General features: G+C 44.7%; 3 protein-coding genes across 7 annotated transcripts in view; 2 read left to right on the plus strand and 1 right to left on the minus strand.

The window, feature by feature from the left end:
* The first annotated feature begins 1,405 nt into the window (after window positions 1-1,405).
* LOC119388760 (uncharacterized) lies at window positions 1,406-3,643 on the plus strand. The gene is given in 4 exon segments (XM_049415185.1): window positions 1,406-1,549; window positions 1,702-1,843; window positions 1,846-1,867; window positions 3,148-3,643. Coding segments are annotated over 4 exon segments (804 nt in total).
* A 5,655-nt stretch (window positions 3,644-9,298) lies between these two features.
* Window positions 9,299-17,054, minus strand: LOC119389955 (CD2 antigen cytoplasmic tail-binding protein 2). Of its 2 annotated transcripts, none has more exons than XM_037657421.1 (6): window positions 16,936-17,054; window positions 16,005-16,187; window positions 14,620-14,786; window positions 13,385-13,598; window positions 11,278-11,556; window positions 9,299-10,937 (listed from the first exon to the last, which is right to left on the minus strand). In XM_037657421.1, the coding sequence occupies exons 2-6, from the start codon at window positions 16,177-16,179 to the stop codon at window positions 10,714-10,716; spliced, it is 1,059 nt and encodes a 352-aa protein (XP_037513349.1). In that variant the 5' UTR covers window positions 16,180-16,187; window positions 16,936-17,054; the 3' UTR covers window positions 9,299-10,713. The 2 variants fall into 2 exon arrangements, with proteins under 2 accessions (XP_037513349.1, XP_037513348.1); XM_037657420.2 differs by having other exon boundaries at window positions 16,005-16,190; window positions 16,936-17,051.
* A 138-nt stretch (window positions 17,055-17,192) lies between these two features.
* LOC119389954 (GATOR complex protein Iml1) overlaps window positions 17,193-18,265 on the plus strand; it is a 48,676-nt gene continuing 47,603 nt past the window's right edge. For all 4 annotated transcript variants that reach the window (XM_037657415.2, XM_037657418.2, XM_037657417.2 and 1 more), the window contains exons 1-3: window positions 17,193-17,515; window positions 17,619-17,706; window positions 17,886-17,932. In XM_037657415.2, the coding sequence (XP_037513343.1) occupies window positions 17,473-17,515; window positions 17,619-17,706; window positions 17,886-17,932 (178 nt within the window). In that variant the 5' untranslated portion in view covers window positions 17,193-17,472. The remainder of the gene's footprint in view (window positions 17,516-17,618; window positions 17,707-17,885; window positions 17,933-18,265) is intronic.

Raw genomic sequence — 18,265 nt, forward strand, 5'->3', positions numbered from 1 at the left:
ATCGTCGGCATCCCTCGCACGCTTTCACTCGCACATGGAACACACGATGCACGGTGCGTCGTTATCGCCCTCGGAGTTTATACGGAACCTCTCGGCGACGCCGATGGCAAGAAATGCTTCTGGAGTTCGTATAATTGCTGTCGCAAAAAAAAGAAAAAAAAAAGACAAAACAAATGGTGCTGGCAAGTGCACATTTAACTGAGTAGCAAAGGACAAGCACCGACTGACAGCTGAGGAACAGATGGCTATGCATGTATACATGTTGGCTACTTTACATAAAATGTCGCGGGTATAGAAACCCAGATTGCGATCGGATAAAACGTAACGCTAAAATAGTAAATAAAAGAGGAATCAACCAAGCGTAAATAATCATCTTGCATTAATGAACTTCCAAACTGTCACCGCAACAATGGCTGATTTATTTTGTGTTCCTCCCTCAATGAGCAGTAAGAATTCGGTTTCCACAGATTTTTGTGGTTAGTAATTTTCAATGCATTTCTGCCACCCCTGGGCTAATGAGTCAGACTGATTGTGAGTGATTCATTTCGTATTGATATAATTAAGCTTCCAAGTAAAAATCCAATATTCCATCCGACACAGATTGAATTGTCATGGCTGTTTTTTTTTTTTTTTTGGTGGGGGGGGGGGACTTTCTTTTGATACGCAGCACTCTGGCGGACGGAAACGGCTGCGAAAGTCCTGTTAAAAATTAGCTGCATGCAGAGACTAATGTGATTGTCAGTTAGTCCTCGGTTTGCTGAACTACATACATAGATTGTTCGACGTAAAGAGCACATTTCAAAAACGTTATACCACATGCTCTGCATTTTCTTTCGCACAATGTTAATGATATAACGTTAGTCGACCGAACAAGCGAATTAATCTTCGCGCGAGGCCGGTGGTTCCTCAATGCAGGAAGCCGTACGACCTGGCCGCATTCCGAGTCCTGCCGTGCACTAAGTAGCTGCAAGGCCCTCAGGGCTCGAACTGAGTAGACAGGCATCCCACTGCTCTTCGCTTGGTGGTCGTGTGTTGCCTATTCACGTCTTATGATGCTTATATAGTATAAGTGTGCAGAGTAGCAAACCGGTCGCTCGCACCAGGTTAACCTCCCCGCCTCTTCCTTTTCATCTATTTCTCTCTATATATACATATAAGTATTTTGGCGATGTTGGAGAACTTGCAACTTATGCCTCTCCCAGAATTTCAAAAATATGAAGTATCAATTAAACTACGCCGTAGCAAAAATGGTACACCGGCACATTGTCCGTTTAATCTCATGAACATTTATAATTTTATCCACCTGGGTCTGTGGTCAATCGACCGACGCATCCGCTCTCACGTATATCGTTGCGCGAGGGCACGTGCCGGAAATTTAGACGAAGAGGAAGAAGCAGAAAGCAAGATGGAGGCGACCGGTGTGTCAGGGCCGCATGGGGAGCCGGCTGTCGTGAACGGCAGCCTGGACGCCGTCATCGGGTCTGACCTGGACGGAGACCCGCTCTGGACGGCCAGGCTTCTGGTGAGCAGGCCGGACGACCTCGTCAAGGTGAGACCACATCATACGTCACGGTTCGCGATCCTGCTATGCGCATGCGCGAACACGTCCACTCTCCACACTGATATCATGGAGAGACTAAAATGGAGTTTAGTGCGCGGCGGTGTTGGTCACACAGGGTCATCACAAAACGATGCACGCAGGCTTACCAGGACTACTTGAGCGTCGGCTGCAACGTGCTGACGACTTGCACGCTGCGTGCGAGCGTCCAGGCGCTGCAGGAGCACCTCTCCATCAGCGTGTCCGAGGCGGAAGACCTCATCGCCTCCAGCGTCAGCCTGGCGAGACGGAGCGCGACCGACATGCCACGCAAGCTTGGCGCCGATGACCGAACCCACAGAAAGGAAGGTGCGTGCCTTACAAAGACACTATACAGAGCGGCAAGAGATGTAGATCATTTTTAAAGCATTTTTTCTTTCTTGAATTTCGCGCGCACAATTTTAGCGTTGTAACGTTGGTTTGACGTCAAAGTTTTGCTAGGCTCTTCTGCAGCTATTTTCGACGTTACGGCTCCGGAAAAATTCTTGAAACATGCGAGGTTGCGACTTTAATTTAGAATGTAATGTAGAATTTACTTGTCGTTCGATAAAAAACTGACGAGACTCTGGTGAGTGATGTCAGGACGACGACGTCACCGCGAACTGGTACGACGCGCCACCTCGAAGTTCCCGCACGAGTTCAGAAAGCAGTGGCTACAGTCAGAGCTCTCTGACGTCATGAATTCTGACTGGTGACTCCACTCGGTTTTTCATCAACACACAAAAATCATTTTTGCTTTGTAAACGAACCAATGAATAAATGCGAAAATGTTTTGATAAACTTTTTCGGCAATTTAAAATATACCATTTAACCCCATGCAAACAGGAAAATACTTTAATCAGTGACATCACGTTGACGTAATTGTGCTACACTGCGCATGAGAAATAAAAAAAAACGTTGGTCCCCATTTTCCCCTGCTGGCGATTTGCTTTTTCCACTAAATTTCTTAATGTTGACTATGGGCAGAATACTGTCTCCGCTATAATTAATATTTATCAAATATTTAATCGTATTAAACAAAATGTCGAACAGATGTACAAGGGTGTTCAAAAGTTCCCAGGCCGCTATCCCATTCCTGGGTTAGCGGCCTGGGAACTTGTGATGGCCCCTGTACGTACCTCTTGCAATAGAAGCTTATTAAGATCATTGGAACCACAGCTTACGTGCGGCCAGCTGCGGTATGATATGCGCGCATCGTACGTCCTGTTCAATTTTAAAGCTTTTTTTTTTCTCCAGCTCTGCTTGCTTCTTTTTCTTTCAGAGATCTCTTCCGCGCTGAATACAGAGACATAGTTTTCCCTAATTCTTGTGGGAAAAGAAAAGAACGCTCGCGCGAGGGGGGGGGGGGGGAGGGGAGGGAGGGGTTGAGCCAGAGCAGCTGTGTGTGCAAGGCAAGGCACACAAAATAAATCACTGTTGTGATCAAAGCTTGAATCTTATATATAAGTGACGTTCGCCTTCATAAAAGTTATTTACCATTTGTTCACCGGCACACGTACACGTTTGTCTCGTTGGCCGCTAATGAATGCCCACCTCCGCATTACACACAGCTGTCTCGGCGCAGTAATTAACCCGCACGTCTCGGCGATCTCTTTTCCTTTTGTGTGCACAGCGCCTCGCAACTTCGATGCCAAGTCAGTGCGCGTCGTCGGCTCGGTGGGTCCGTACGGCGCGTACCTGTACGACGGCTCCGAGTACAACGGCAGTTACGCGGACCGGATGTCGGTGGACGAGCTGCGCGATTGGCACCGGCCCCGCGTGCGGTGCCTGGCGCGCGGCTGCGACCTGCTCGCCTTCGAGACGGTGCCCGCGCTGCGCGAGGCGTTGGCCCTGGTGCGGCTGCTGCGCGAGTTTCCCGGCGCCAGGGCTTGGCTCAGCTTCAGCTGCCAGAACGAGCGTCTCACGGCCAAGGGCGAGAGCATCGCGGACGCCGTGCGCGCATGCCTCGCCGAGGACTCGGCGGGACAGCTCGTGGCCATTGGCGTCAACTGTTGCCAGGCACGTCGAGACAGCTATACAGACGGCGCCATTCCGGGGGCCCCTTAATGGATGCAAAGCACTTAAAATCATAATTGCTAAACGCACACACACACACACACTTATCACGGCGGAACATACGGCGACGGCGAAAATTTGCCTGCTGTGCCCGTTGGTATTGCAATAATACGCAGACGAATTAAGGACACATGAATTGACAGGACAAAACGTTCTGTTCTGTGGGTTCATGTTTCCCCTTTCTCTATATTTTTTCTTTGCATTTATCATGAACCAACTATTCAATTCAATTCACCACTCTCCTAAGCTTTCGGGCTTACTGCTTCCAGTGGCTCGAAGGTTTCGCTACAGCATTCTGATTATCTCCTATGACAATGCAGCGTACATAACTCAATAATTAATGCTGCTCGCAAAAACTTTGAGAATTTTCGCTCGGTAAAAGGGTAAAAGTACGTTAAAATCCATGCTTATGCAGTCAAACGCAGTAATAAAAAAATGCTCGGGACTTGAAATCAACATGCTCCGTACACAAGCCACTTAATTCGTTATAGAGGTCGTGCACCGTGACGTGCAAGGCCGACACGCAAGGAATATTTCGTTATACAGGTCAATGCGCTTAGGAGCGTTCCACCTAACACGTCGACTAAATGAGAATCTTGAAGCGCTGCTCACTCCACTGACTTCTCGCAATGATTGCCATAGAAAGGAAGTTAAAAAATAAATAAACAAAAATGCAAGACAGCGAAGTCAAAGGGATACTAAATATAAAAATTTAAGTCAGTTACCTACACCGACATCTTTCATAACTATACACATATGTGTTGATTTCGCATCATGGAGTTCATTGCTAGATGAGAAAACAAATGCGAGACTCCTCTTCTTAAAGGGGTCGGGAAACACTTCTAGTAATAAGCCAATGAACTCGTTATCGGAGTTTATCGCCTCGCGAATCGATTGGCGCAGAAAATTTTCGAGTCCGTCAAGTAAGAGCGGAGCTAGCGAAGCTGTCTTCACCGCAGTAAGAGTCATTGTGCGGGGAAGCCAGCTTGACTTGCGTGAGATAGCTGATTCGAAACGTGTAGGTCGAATTATTTTAGGGGCGAAGCTCCTTAAGGCGGCACCCGTTCGTCCCTCGTAGTCGTCGTCGTCGTAGTAGGTAGTAGTAGTAGTAGTCGTAGTCCGTAACAAGTCTTACGCTTTGACCTCCAAGGTGGTGCCGGTGGGAGATTTTTCCTGTGCGTTGTTGAACAATAAAAAATTCGCAGCGTGCGCGTTAACTAAAAGCCGAATTCTTCTGTCTCTCATTCCCCATTAGCAGTCATTGGCATGTTCCAGTAGGAAACGTTAGTAGAAGTAGAAGTGTAAGTGTTAGCTAAAAGCCGACTTCTTCTGTCTCTCATTCCCATTAGCAGCCATTGTTTACCTCCAAGGTAGTGCCTGGTGAGATTTCTCCTGTGCGTGATTAAACAATAAAAATTTTGTTCAAAACGCCGTTGATTGATGAAATAAACCAACGAAAGACGCCAGATGTTTTGTAAAAGCAGAACGAAAGAACGCCAGATGTTTCTAAAGCAAAACGAAAAGATGCCAGATTTTTCTAAAGCAATGGTTTTCTAAACAATGAAAATTCACAGCGTACATGTAAAATTAAAGTGAGCTGCAAGTCGTCATAACTCATCGAACCTTTAGTATAAACGCGCCCGATCTCACGTCGGTGATGATGTACTGGGCAGAATTCACGGAAGATTCACGGTTTACCGATGAACCTCCGCAGCTTCGCCCACTCATCATCATTCACTCCGTGGATATGCTGTGATTTTTTTGCGACACCGTTAACCACGCAGGACGATTGAGTAAGGAGAGGGTGTCGACACCCACTACGTGGTAGACCCACATGCTCTGTAGGGGATGCCTTGCGACATAATTGCAGAATCCAGTAGCGGGACAGCTAGACGTGGCGGTCGAATTATCACAAAATTAAGTGGCGCGAACGTTTGAGAACTATTTATTTCATGTCCTGCTAGGCTCCTTTTGTGAAGTGTCGCTGTTTGTGTCTCAACTTCGTGCTGCTGTATATTACTTTATCTTTAAATGCTGAATTGAACGTATACCGGCGTGTACTTTAACGTGTATCGCCTGTGGCAGACATTGTAGTTACACATCTTCGGGTATATTATACTTGAAGAGGTATTTATGACTGGGCTGTGAGAGATCGCAATGTTCAGCGTGCGAAATTAACCGAGTTTCACTAATTAGCTTTTACTTACAGATTTTTTTTTCTTTCTGTTGCGGACATGAAGTCGGCCAGTAACGAAGTTACACGCGTTTAGCAGAAATGTTTACAGATATGCTTGTCTCAAGCGAATACCGCGCGCCTAGCTGTTAATTCGTGCCACGCGCAGGCAGCAAGTAAATAAAGTGCGCCAACCAATAAAACCTTCCTGAACAAAAATGAAAACGTGCGTTAATACATCGAAATCCGTGACGCCATACTGCTGCACTTCGCGCGCGAATTTCAAATAGGTAATCTTGTCCCCAATTTTCTCCCGTTAATTGTGGAACCTTTGCTTAATTAGATATAACTGCAATCGACTTTCTAAAATAAATAAAAATAATGCTTCACCTGACGGAACTACCTTAGTGGTTTTTAACCTATTGCTGTTCAGAGAACGGGTTTTTTCTAGCACAGGGCGCTCTTACCCCCACGTGCGGTGGCGGGAATCAAACGTCACGTATGTGCCATACATAGGATATAAGCTGCAGGAACCAGAATCTATACAGACGATTAATTAATTGTCACCGCGTTTTCGCATATGCATGCCTACGTTAATTTTGAAATTAACGTTGCAACCTGTCAAAATGTTTCCACGCAATGCACTTCTCGAACAATGCGCGCATCGCCTACTGCTATAGTTCGAGTCTCAATAGTTCGTTTATCGTTTCTCATGCGTGTCTCGACGTTGTTTCGTCCAGGCGCACATGGTGGCACCACTGCTGTCTGGCGTGTGGAAGAGCGGAAGGCCACCGCTGGTCGCTCGGCCCGATGCCGAGTTTCACGAAGTGGGAGTATTTGGCCAGCCGCCCAAAGACCGCGAGAAGCTGCAGTCGCAGGTGGTCGAGTGGTACGGAGCTGGCGTCAGGTTCTTCGGAGGGTGCTGCGGCACCGGCATCGACCACATGTCCGCCGTTGTCGAGGCGCTCGACAAGGTCACCGAAGGCACCGCCAAAGGCGCTCATTAAACGCACGTTTTTGAATCGAGAGTTCTCAAATAACACGCACTTTATCGTTTCAAGCTTATACTTTTATAACGCGCAGCACTTCACCGCAGCGCTCTCTGCTGGCTATGACCTATGGCCGCACACCAGCACTGTTTCAAGAGTGTCTGCACGTGCGTAGTTCCTTCCCAAAAAGCGTTTACACTTGATTTTCAACACGAGATCAGGAAAAGAAAGCGGCGCGGCTGCTTGTTTTGGCGCATGTTTAAAACACGTGTGCACTTAACAGAAAACACACGAATGCTAAGGTTCTTGGATCTACCAATGCAAACCTCAGACATGCCGAATTTATAAGCAATCCGAAACTTTCCGAATAAGAGGCAAATATTCTATGAGGTTAGTAGAATTATGTGAAAAGCCTCTGGAAGGAACTGAACAATTAAGGACAAACGTCAGCAGTTCTGAAAAGCGGTCAGCTCTTTTCTTGCCCGTAGTAATATGTTGCGAGTAGGTCGTGCGAGTTTTTATATATGATGAACTAAATGTTAAAACTAGAAATGTTAAACTTGACAGGCCTGTCAAATTCTAGATTTCAAACTCCTACTCAAATACGGGCAACACTGTTTGCAGCGGGAAGCACAGCGAGAGCTCGTGGAAGTTTCTCACTGTGAAAAGAAGTCGGTTTCACCTCAAAGGCGAAGCAATTAATGCGACAGCAATAAATTGGAACGTTATACGAAGCAAGGCTAGTAGCTCACTCTTTTTGCATCCAACCTGGCGTTACTCAACAAAACGCCGGCGTCAGAAAACGCGGCCGCTGCAGCGAGCGAAGTGACCTTCGTGTTGTCTATCGATTCAGTGCAAGCTGAGCGGTGAGAACACAGCACATACAGAGGTATGAGCGGGATGCTGATCTCTCTCAAGATAGGGCGCGCGCGACCGCGCCCGGCTGTTTAATGTACGCGTTTCCAGCTGGTGCAACGTATTTTCACCTCCGGGACCACAATGGGTCTTTACGGAAGACAGACAGCGTTCGTCTCCGCTTGGGCAACGATCTTCGGCTTCCGGCACACGCTCTCACTCGCACATAATCACACGACGCGCGGGGCGATGTTGTCCTTGGATTTTATACGGAGCCTCACGGCGACGCCGACGGCAAAAATGCTCCCTGAGTGTCCATATAATTGCTATCTCAATAAAAATAATAGGCCTCGTCACGACTCTGTTCCTAACATTCTCGTGTCCTCCTCCATACATGGGTCACGTTGGAAAGATGGCATTTCAGAATTGTTAGCCGAGGACAAGCACTCCTACTGTCATGTGCGTGAGCGTAACGGCTCAGCATAACCAACTGTATTTAAATTAGCATTAATCACTGCGCAGGGTACCACAAGTACATGTTTTATGGTGGCATTGGACACAATGCTTTTGCAAGGAAGCATGCATTCGTGCATTTCTCCAGATTACCAGATACAGTGTCTTTCTTGCAATCCACTTATGCATTATGACTGTATGAATGGTCACTTTACGCACGAATGTCTAAAAGCTAAAGACAATACAGCCTAATTGGGCCAGATGTCTAAATCCCATTTTCGTTCTATGAACCCTCACTCAATCCAGTGGCAAGGCTTCGGTGGAAGTGCTATTCAATCTGTTCCCCATCTGTGGAACACACATGTACTAGCCAACGTTACTCAAAGCTGTGACCTACAAGTCTTCCAAACTGGCACGGCTCGTGCGTCGCATCAAGCACTGTCTGTGCAAAGAGCAAGCAAAATGCCTGATGAGGCATTTGCAACAGTGTATTTCAACTGGTCAATATAACACTTGCATCTTGAACTGTCAAACTGAAAGAGAACCTTATATCAGCATCAGGGGCGCAGCCAGAAATTTCTTTTTGGGAGGGGGTTCAACCATACTTTCTGTATGTTCGTGCGTACATTTGTATGTGTGTGTGTGTATATATGCAAGCAAAAGTGAAAAATTTGGGGGGGGGGGGGGAGAGGTTTGAACCCCCAACCCCCCCCTTGTCTACGCCCCTGATCAGCATGGTTATTAGTGGCAATTATCCACATGCTTCTGTAGCTGCCAGTGGCTAGCAATGCAGCAGAAGAAACGGAGGTCGCCCCCTACGAAAAATCGGCAGATTTATCTGTCCATTGAATGTAGGTACCATGCCAGACATCTCTTCCAGGAAACGCCAAGTATGTTGCTGCCAGCAACACAAGCACATAGTATGTAACATTTCAGCTTTGTATAATAACATATCAAACTTAGTGTTTGCTTTTACCATCACTTTAAAGCACAGCCACCTCACGACAACCTTTGCGGTTCGCATGTGGCAAGTGGAAGAACTTCAAAACTGGCATTATTTACATACAAGTGTGGCCTGGCCCTCTGTACCACTTTGCGCATTTGACGAATCAGGAGGGTGATGAGGTATGCAGACCTTCAGGTATGATGTGTAAAATGCACTGTGATACACCTTCAAAAAGATGTGCACTGTTTTTATTTGCATCCAGCAGCATCACTGGGACATGATACGCTCATTAGTGCGAATGTTTACGAAACTCCAACTTCAGGCACTAAAGCAATGCTATTTTAATATCCCACAAAGCTCCACGGACACTAGCACTGCTACCACTTACGTGCTGCTGTCCTTTTGCAGTCAGAGAGAATGGCTTTGACAAAGTATGTATACTTTTACAGTGCATCACGAAACATTGTGAGACACTGAGAAAATATAACGATTTGAAAGCGGGGGAAACAAGATCACACCGGCCATTTTTTTCTTTCTCGATAAGTTGCTTAGCACAATGCAACATGAATTTAAAGCTTGTATGACATTACAAGAGAAGTGGCTTCGATGACACCCAACTGACAGCAGCTTATATAAAAGTCACAAACAAATGCCCTCTATAAGATATGTTACAGTGATTGTTGGAGTGCCACAGAGTACACCAAACACAAACTACGAATTTTAGACAATTACCCTCAAGCCACATGACTGCTAGCCCTAAACATTGCCGAAACACGATGTTAAAGACAAGCAACATCAGTAGTTACAAAACCAAAAGAAAACTTGGGTTCACTGATGCCCCATATACGTGCCAACTTCAACATCAATTCATGTGGCAACATTTCTACTGCATGAGATAGCAATACAATTAGCACGATCGTAAAGGCATACAGAAAGATATCAATCGATTACCACATCTGCATATGCAGACGACTCTGTGTTAGTACATGAGAGAACTTCACAAGGGTGGTAATTTGGGCTCAGTGGTTATTCACGATCGTCTAAAACAGTGCATAAACGAGTGGACACGTAAGATGAGTCATACAAGCGCTGTGTGTCTCGTATGTGTGCATTTGTTTATGTGCCGTTACAGATGTACCAGTGAAGTGATGGTGTAACTACAAGGGCTACGATTTCTGTTGCTTTCATTCTGACTATTTCTCACAAAACTACCACTGGCAAAGCAAGCGCAAGTGGGATATGTTGCAAACTGTGGGAGGATGGAGACCAATGTGCAGCGTATGCCAAACAGTGAGAATGAGCAAAATACATTTCTCCTTAGTGCTCCACCAATGGCTTCATGCCAAGACAGTACTTGGCTCCTGCACATTAACGAACAACAGTGCTGAAAAGGGGAAAAAAAAATGCTGCGCAGAACTTTGGATGCTTCAACATGCAGATGTCTGCAGAAGCACACAATACCAGGATGTTGCAGTGTTGCAATTCTCTAACGGACATAGCAAGCCTTTTGTTATACGGGCCATATTCTCAACCTGTACACTACATATATTGACTGCATTTGTTCAACTTCAACATTTAAAAGCAACTGCAGGGGCCATACAATGCACACTGTGTCCATCAATGCACTGTTCTGCAAGACAGTGCTTCAAACGTAGAGCTCAAAGTCTATCCGTCTTGAACTGTAAAATGGACGATCCGTTTCGTGCGCTTTTCGGACCCAGACACCGTCTTGAAAGTATCCCTCCTGCACCCACTGCAGCATCTGTGCTGATGTGTGCAGTCCATACACTGGAGCGTCGTCAGACTCTTCCCACTTGAACTCCCACATCACTTCATCATCGCCTACTGATGAGCTCACTGGTTCTGCACCTGAGACCATAAAAGTGATAAATAACGATGTGAAACTGCAAGACTTTTAAGAGACAATACAGGCTAAGATAGGAGACAAAACAGCCTGCTTGTTGATGCTCCGAGGTCATCTTGTAAGTGATAAATTGTGTGTAGGCATGAAACTGGTGCTTTTGAACCTGGGATGTTTTCTTCCTTAAGTTTATAAATTGGCCAACTTAGAGGCATACTACGTATTGTTGATACAGTTGGTCTATCCACAGTGCAAGATTTTATGCAACTGCATGCATTTTGAAAATGACGGTCTTCCCTTTGGGAGCTAAACATGAGAAAAAGAAAGAAGGCAACCATGACCACATACCTTCACTCTTGCTCTCAGTTCCGGCTTTCTCCTTTTTTGCGGGTGATGGCTCAGTGGCTTGGGTGCTGTCGGCATCATCTGCAAACATGTCGAAGGAAGACCCCTCTACAGCTGTAGTGGCTGCCTTGGCCTCTTTAGCCTGTTGTTTGTGTTCTCGCAAGAACTTGAGTCGCTCGTATGTCTGCTGGTAGATGTCCATGTCACCAGTTGACACCAGCCGGTCGGCTAACTCCGTCATTCGCAAGAGGCTCTCCTTGGGCGCCACATCCTTGGTGCTATCTGAAGAATACAGAGAAACATACGCAAGTATAACTTGTTTAATGATCACATATGTGGCATAATTTAAGTGCAGATGTCCTAATGTAGAAGCCAGATGAATGAATGTACAAGGTGATCACAACTTCCACCAGAACAAGTCACAGTGACAATGCTTCCTATTTGTGGCTCTCCGTTCTGTTTGGGAATCGCAAAGCAACTATAGTCGGTGACAACCTAAGAATAAATATAAGCTCCGCCCACGAGGCCGCATTGCTCATATTTTGCATGCCTCCGCGCTACAAACGAAGTAGTTCCTAAACAATGGCAATACTTTTCACTCATATAAACCTTATTTTGCAATACTGCACTGATACTGAAATAAAGAAAGCAAAGCTAGATAAAAGAAATTGTGAAGGCACGGAGTTCACTGTCAGCATAACAATATTTGTGTTGTTTAAATCGCACCCCCCGCCGCCTTCATCTCGGAGTCTATACGAAAAAGTAATGTACATATCAAAGGCGATGTTTCTGAGCAGTACCTAATATGGTATTAAAAGAAAGAATGCCAGATTTAACATAAAACTTAAAATAAAGGAATCATTATTTTACGGTTTAACAGAACAAAACAGCGACATTTATCATGTTTAATAAGGTCGTTTGTAATTTTTTTGCGAAACTCTCGCCGCCAGTTTTCTTCACTGCCTGCTGTAACTATGGCGACTGTGACTCAAAGCGAAGTATGGCGAAATGGTCTGAGATCTCCTTTGTGAATTTCGACTCTTGTGTTGCCGTAAATACCGCATTTGCGTCTCTAGTCGCCGTGCATGTAATCGTGTTTCAAGAAGACGCCAAGGCTTCATTTGACGTCTTGCTTCATCGAAATAAAAGCATGTTGCACACATGGCGTTTAACTGTGGGGGCCATTGCGTGCGTTGCCGTTCACGCCAAGGAGGTGCACGCGGCTAAATTGGCATTGACTAAAAGCTTTACGTGGAATTGTTTCTCGCTTCGACAACTTGCACTGGCACTGCCATTACCCCTTAAGCCCTTGAACGTTCAAGTTTTTAGTTAATTTATTACTTATTCATTACATAACTGCGTCACCCCAGTGGGAATTGCAGCAGGGGGGCCCATTTTTGCTAGAAGAGGGGCCCCTACCTTCTATATATGAGTGTGTCTGTGCGAAGGCATATAGAGGGTGTCCCAGCTATCTTTAGCCAAGGGTTAAAAAATACAATATTAGAGGCAGGCGAGTGAAATCAGTGGCAAATTGCTGACAGCCACCTTGCGCACTACAGACAATTTTTTGTTTTGTAATTAACTAATTTGTTAATTAGGACGATTTGCCTAAATTGCTAAATATTGATTTTAGGCAAGAAATGCTGCTTGCAAAGTTCGAGAGCGTCTTCAGAAACCCCAATCGCATCATTTGCGATAAAGAAAGTCTCACGTATACCATTTTTTCCAGGCTGCAAAGAAAGCCCGCGAAATACAAAAAGAACCACGTGACTAGCGCGCTCGCGCGCCGCGAGGATGCTGCCCTCAGCCATGGTTTGAGCCTGCCGACTCCCACGCCATCTCAAGGACTACGAGATCTGAGGACAGATCCAAATTATGTTGGGGCGTGTGAGCATCGCCATAGAGCTCGCTCACGGCAAGGCAGCCGCATCGCGAGATCATCACCCTCAAGATGGACGATCGTTAATCGAACGTGTAGAAATAAACAGTTCTCTTGAATCCAGTGTAATCGGTCCTTCCATCAAGATATTCTACCCCTTAAGTTACGTACTTACGACTAACAATGGTATCAGCACATCAACTCTGCCACCAAAGCAAAAGAGCAACCAACCTGGCTCAGTTTGCTCCTGCTTCTTCTTCTTCCAGCGGTTTATTGTCGAGTCCCGCTTGCCACCTCCCAGGCGTTTGATGCAGGACAGCACAGTCTCGCCAGGCTGCATGATCTCCAGCATGTCTCCGTAAAGTGCCAGGGTGTCCACACTGTCCTCATCTTCGGAATCTTCCGTGCCTCTGCTGTCCTCTGCAACTTGCTTTGTAGGTTGCACCTGAAAGACAGCAGCAGCGAATCATAAGCAGAGACACTTGCGCATCATTTGCATGCACCGTTGGCAGGATGCCGGCTGTAGGCACGTGCGAATCGTGATTTTTGAGACTGAATCATGTATGCACTGAATAGTGCCAGAAGCCAATAGAATAGTTTTCATACACTGGACAACAGTTTTACTATATATAATGCGTTTAGGAGTTTAGGAGCAGCACATGTTTATGAATCACCATAACAGTCATGGCAAGCTAGTTGGTAACGGCAGAACCAGCAGAAGCGTCAAGCTGACCAAACGTCTTCTCGCCTGAGTGGTGCGCCCTGCCTTTCCGAGTAGCACTGATGTTCACTACAATATTAGAGATGCGAGTTGGGCTAGATGGTGCGAAATGACTTCAGATATAACTAATTACCACAGGACAAGGTCCTTAGTCCTTGACCAAACAGACAGGACAAAGGTCCTGTCTGTTTTCTTCAACTTGTGCATTGTCCTTACGCTAATTAGTTATGTCAAGTCAATTCACTACAATGTTCACATCCTAGTAATTATAATTTTCGCATTAAAAGCATAATAGAGCATCAGAAACAAATAAGCAGATTCTTCACACGTACAAATCTTTTCAGAGTGTGAGAATGATCATTGCAAGCTGGTAAGGTATGGTGCCCCAAGTGAAGTGGCCTGCCATACTACGTAAGCACTCATGTTTTATGCCTATACTACGCCCACGGGAATGAAATTTATCGTACTTTTGTGCCAACTCTACGTTTATTTCAGTGCAGTCAACATTTTGAAATGTTGCCCAGGGTCACCAAAACTTTTTCAATCTGCCTTGTGCATCTGGAAATCTTGTTGCTTGGATACAACACGTAGACACATTACAATGAACATGCATTATAGGCTAATGGCAGGCATTATATCCCTAGATTTATGCAGGTAACTCAATGCAGACCGAACCATATCACAAATAAACAAAATATGACTGCGAGAAGGCAACATTAAAATCATTGCAGGAAATCAAGCTCACCTTGACCCAGTCAATGTTGTCGAGCCAATTATCGCGTATCTCTGGTTTGTCTCTATTGAAGATGAACATGCCATCTTTGTCAAAGTGGCCATCCTCCATTTCATCTTCCATGTTGAACGGGGTGATTTTGATGTTTCCATCATACTCGATTGTTTTGTCTTCCTGCCCTAAATTAGAGATGAATACGGCAATAACATAGTGTGTGCAACTTTAGAACATGCCTGATGCAGCATAAGCTATGCCTTTTGATGACAAGAAACTATTTCATAATTATTTAATACCTGTAATGTACACAAGAGATTTAAAAGATAATCATCTCAGGAAATCATTTTTGTTGTTCATAAAATTTGGAAGAACTGGAAGTTTTCTTTATCTTTTACAAAGCTGTCACTCTATGTCAAGTATTTTTTTAGTTGTTTCAACTGTCATACAATGAAAGATATTTGAGAACTTTCTTTTTATCTTAACCTCATGCTATAATCACTGTGCAACAATTACTCTTCAAGACGTTGCTGTAAAGTGTAGTTTTCTATGTTCAGATATTTTAAATACAATTGTTCCAGCCCTATGAAAAAATGTTTGCAATATAAATACCTTAAAATTTCTAAAGCATTTATTGAGAGTTACTGTAATAGTAGATTGCACTCTACAAACACTGAGGAGTTATGGATAAACTTTCATCACAACACAACAATTCTAGGTACTTAGAAGACTATGCACAGCATCTGGACACTTGTGCACACAGCAACATTAACGTGAATGTAGATGAGTGCTGTTAATGATACCTATAACAGCATAGAAATATCACATCCTTTTTTTTTCTTCGTTATTATGTAAAAGTGACAAAAGATAAACATGACTGGGTTCATCTGCCTCTATGATCCTTAGTTGTGGCCAGTGCCTGTGTACAAAATAGCAGATCCCTAAGCACGACAAAAGTTGATGTCTTAATGTAATGTTGAATTAGGTCTTCACTGCCTTCCAGTTCAAATTTTACTTCCGAATTGATGGACATGGAATATGTGGGCATACTGATGCAATTTAAAACTGAGAAGTATGATAATTAAAAAAAATGGACTGCTTTTTGACCAGCATCTTATCTAATTGGTCATAAAACATTGTACCCACAGTCTGCCAATGTACACAGGTCACTTACGAAGTGTTTGATTGCCACACTTGAAGTAAATTGACGTGACGCATATAGTGTCAGTTACCTGCAGTTGTCAGCAGAAAGCAATTGGCATAAAGAGCATGATACTATCTTGAAAAGTTGAGCGTGCTTCAAAGTTGTACTTAGGTCTACTGAAATGATCTGTGAAAGCTACCACGTTGACATATTTGGAGGCAAAATTTTGCATCACAGGCCTTCGCATCATGAAGCTTACCTTCCACATCATCTGGGTTAAGCAAGTTGTACTTTTTGTCTTCAACTTCATCATCCTCCTCATCGCTGTCTAAGGAGTTTTTAAACTTTTTCTTGACGCCTTCATCCGCTCCTTCCTTTCCAAGGAGCTCCTCTTCCATCTCGTCAAACTGCACTCGTTTAGATGACATGGTCATGATATGCCCTGCTGTGGAGTGAAACAAACATAAAAAAAAGAAATGCTTGCAGTTAGTGCTGTAACCACTAGAAGAGCCAGGGCGGGGGCCAGTTGGTTGTTCATAGTGTAAAGTTTATCGCGCTAAAAGTAGACGAAAGCTACGTGTTGTCTTGTGTCGTTCCCTCTACGTAGCTTTCGTCTACTTTTAGCGCGATAAAGTTTACACGCTGTAACCACACATCTATGCATAGGGTACCCACTGTAACGATTTCGAAAAGTGTTTACAATTCGGCACGCACACACCATATCAGTGGATGTTCATGCTACATGCACATCTTTGCCGAAAAACAGTACATAGAAGTTATAATGCACAACCAGACATTTTGGCGAGGCGCCTAAAGAACACGTCGCTTGAATACATGTGACGATGAACCTTTGGCGCTTGTCGCACTTCAAACGCCGAGGTAAACAGCATGCGGCACGCGAGCTCTGTCGCTTAGTTTATTTGTTTCTTGCCTTGGATATCACGGCGCAAGCGAGATCTGATACAGGCACCGCCTGCTATATACAACGTTCGTTAACGCCAGTTGCTAAAAATGCAATCGGGGCCGATCATAAACACATGTTCCCATGCTAGGCATGCGATTGAGTTCACAGTTGGCGGCAACTCCTCGTTCGCCGGTACGTAGTTTACACGCCAACCACAGTAACATCGCCTACTGCAGCCTGATTGCGAGCGCAAAAGCAACTAATGTAAGTAGGTGGCAAAACGCACCGTCAACGCTGTGAGATGAGTACAAAGAACTCTGAAATGGTCATTTTGCGTACAAGATTGCGTGCGTTTGAAGAGGATCGCCACTGGGGAACATCGTAAACGTAAACAGAGAAGTTCTAGGGGGTTCTGGGCTCATTTAAGGATTTTCTAGGGAACTTGGGGATAAACAGAAACCGCCACCGATATCGGTTGTTTTTCTGGGCGGTGTTGTTTAGGCGCAGCGTTACACATGTCCTTATTTTTATTTGCAACGGCGCATTACCGTAGCGCTGTAATTGAAATGTGTCTTTCATGTGTACACTGAGCACTGATTTAATAGAGCGGTCAAATGCTTTTGAAGCGCTCAGCAAGGCGAGCTCTGCTGTATGTGGCCCTGCGGTCATTAGCAATCAGAGCAGTTCAGCTGTTCATCAAAAGTACTTGGTTATTCTCATAACCTTTAGTTGTCACTTCTAAAGCACAGTGTTACGGCAAGACGCGTGCGTCTAAATAGGCAACCACCGGTGGCAAGTGCGCTTCCGAAGAAAAACTCAACCAATGAAGCAAATGAAACTCATTTGCCATCAGAAAAGTTTTTCTGGTAAGTATGATATACGCTTGATTGCTGACTTATATATAATGTGCGCGCGATCGGTGACGCAATGCGACTCACGCGTGTACTTCATTTTCACTATTTTCAACAGATGACAGCCTGATAATCGGCGCCAAAGACTTTCCGGGTCTACAGATCGGTGACATTGTAGAAATATACCTCCCTGATGACACTTTCAGGTGAGCCTGCGCAAGAATGCTTTAGTCCATTCCGTCGAACTCTGAGCTTTGCTGTAACAAGAGACAGAACGGAAGCAGGCATGGATGCTGCTTTGTGTATATACACCTGTTGCACAAAATGCTATCTCCAGAAAAGCATATTTGAGTGAGAGTAATGAATTGTATTGTTCCACTTACAGCCGCTTACTGCTGCAAGTGACGTCACTGAAAGAAGACTTTCAGAAAGGTTTGTTTTCATCTTGTTTTTTAATCCACAGTAACTTCGCAGCTTTTCATCTGTTCTTTGAACACCTTCGCACATCTCAGTTACCATTCACACATCGCACTAATTATGAAGATAAATGGCTAATCTGTATTATGATTTATCACTCGAAAGATGGAACTGGAATTTGGCCAATGTATGGGCTGTGGTTGTTCAACTACCTAGTTGTTTATGGAGCTTTCGTATTGAGGCAATGATCATAGTTTAAGTTATTAAGTGTACAGTAGAAGTCTATTTCATAAATGACTTTCTACAGGGCAGTAAATTAATTTTGTTGCTGAAATGTAATGTTTTTGC

This window comes from Rhipicephalus sanguineus, chromosome 4 (genome assembly GCF_013339695.2).
Source record: "Rhipicephalus sanguineus isolate Rsan-2018 chromosome 4, BIME_Rsan_1.4, whole genome shotgun sequence".
NCBI lineage: Eukaryota > Metazoa > Arthropoda > Arachnida > Ixodida > Ixodidae > Rhipicephalus > Rhipicephalus sanguineus.

Bases quoted from the DNA above. Each gene is read 5' to 3' on its own strand.
- LOC119389955 (XM_037657421.1), bottom strand. From the start codon at position 16,179: ATGACCATGTCATCTAAACGAGTGCAGTTTGACGAGATGGAAGAGGAG. The intron at 13,599-14,619 runs GTGAGCTTGATT...GCTGTCTTTCAG, and splicing joins ACAACATTGACTGGGTCAAG to GTGCAACCTACAAAGCAAGT. The intron at 10,938-11,277 runs GTATGTGGTCAT...TTATGGTCTCAG, and splicing joins AACTGAGAGCAAGAGTGAAG to GTGCAGAACCAGTGAGCTCA.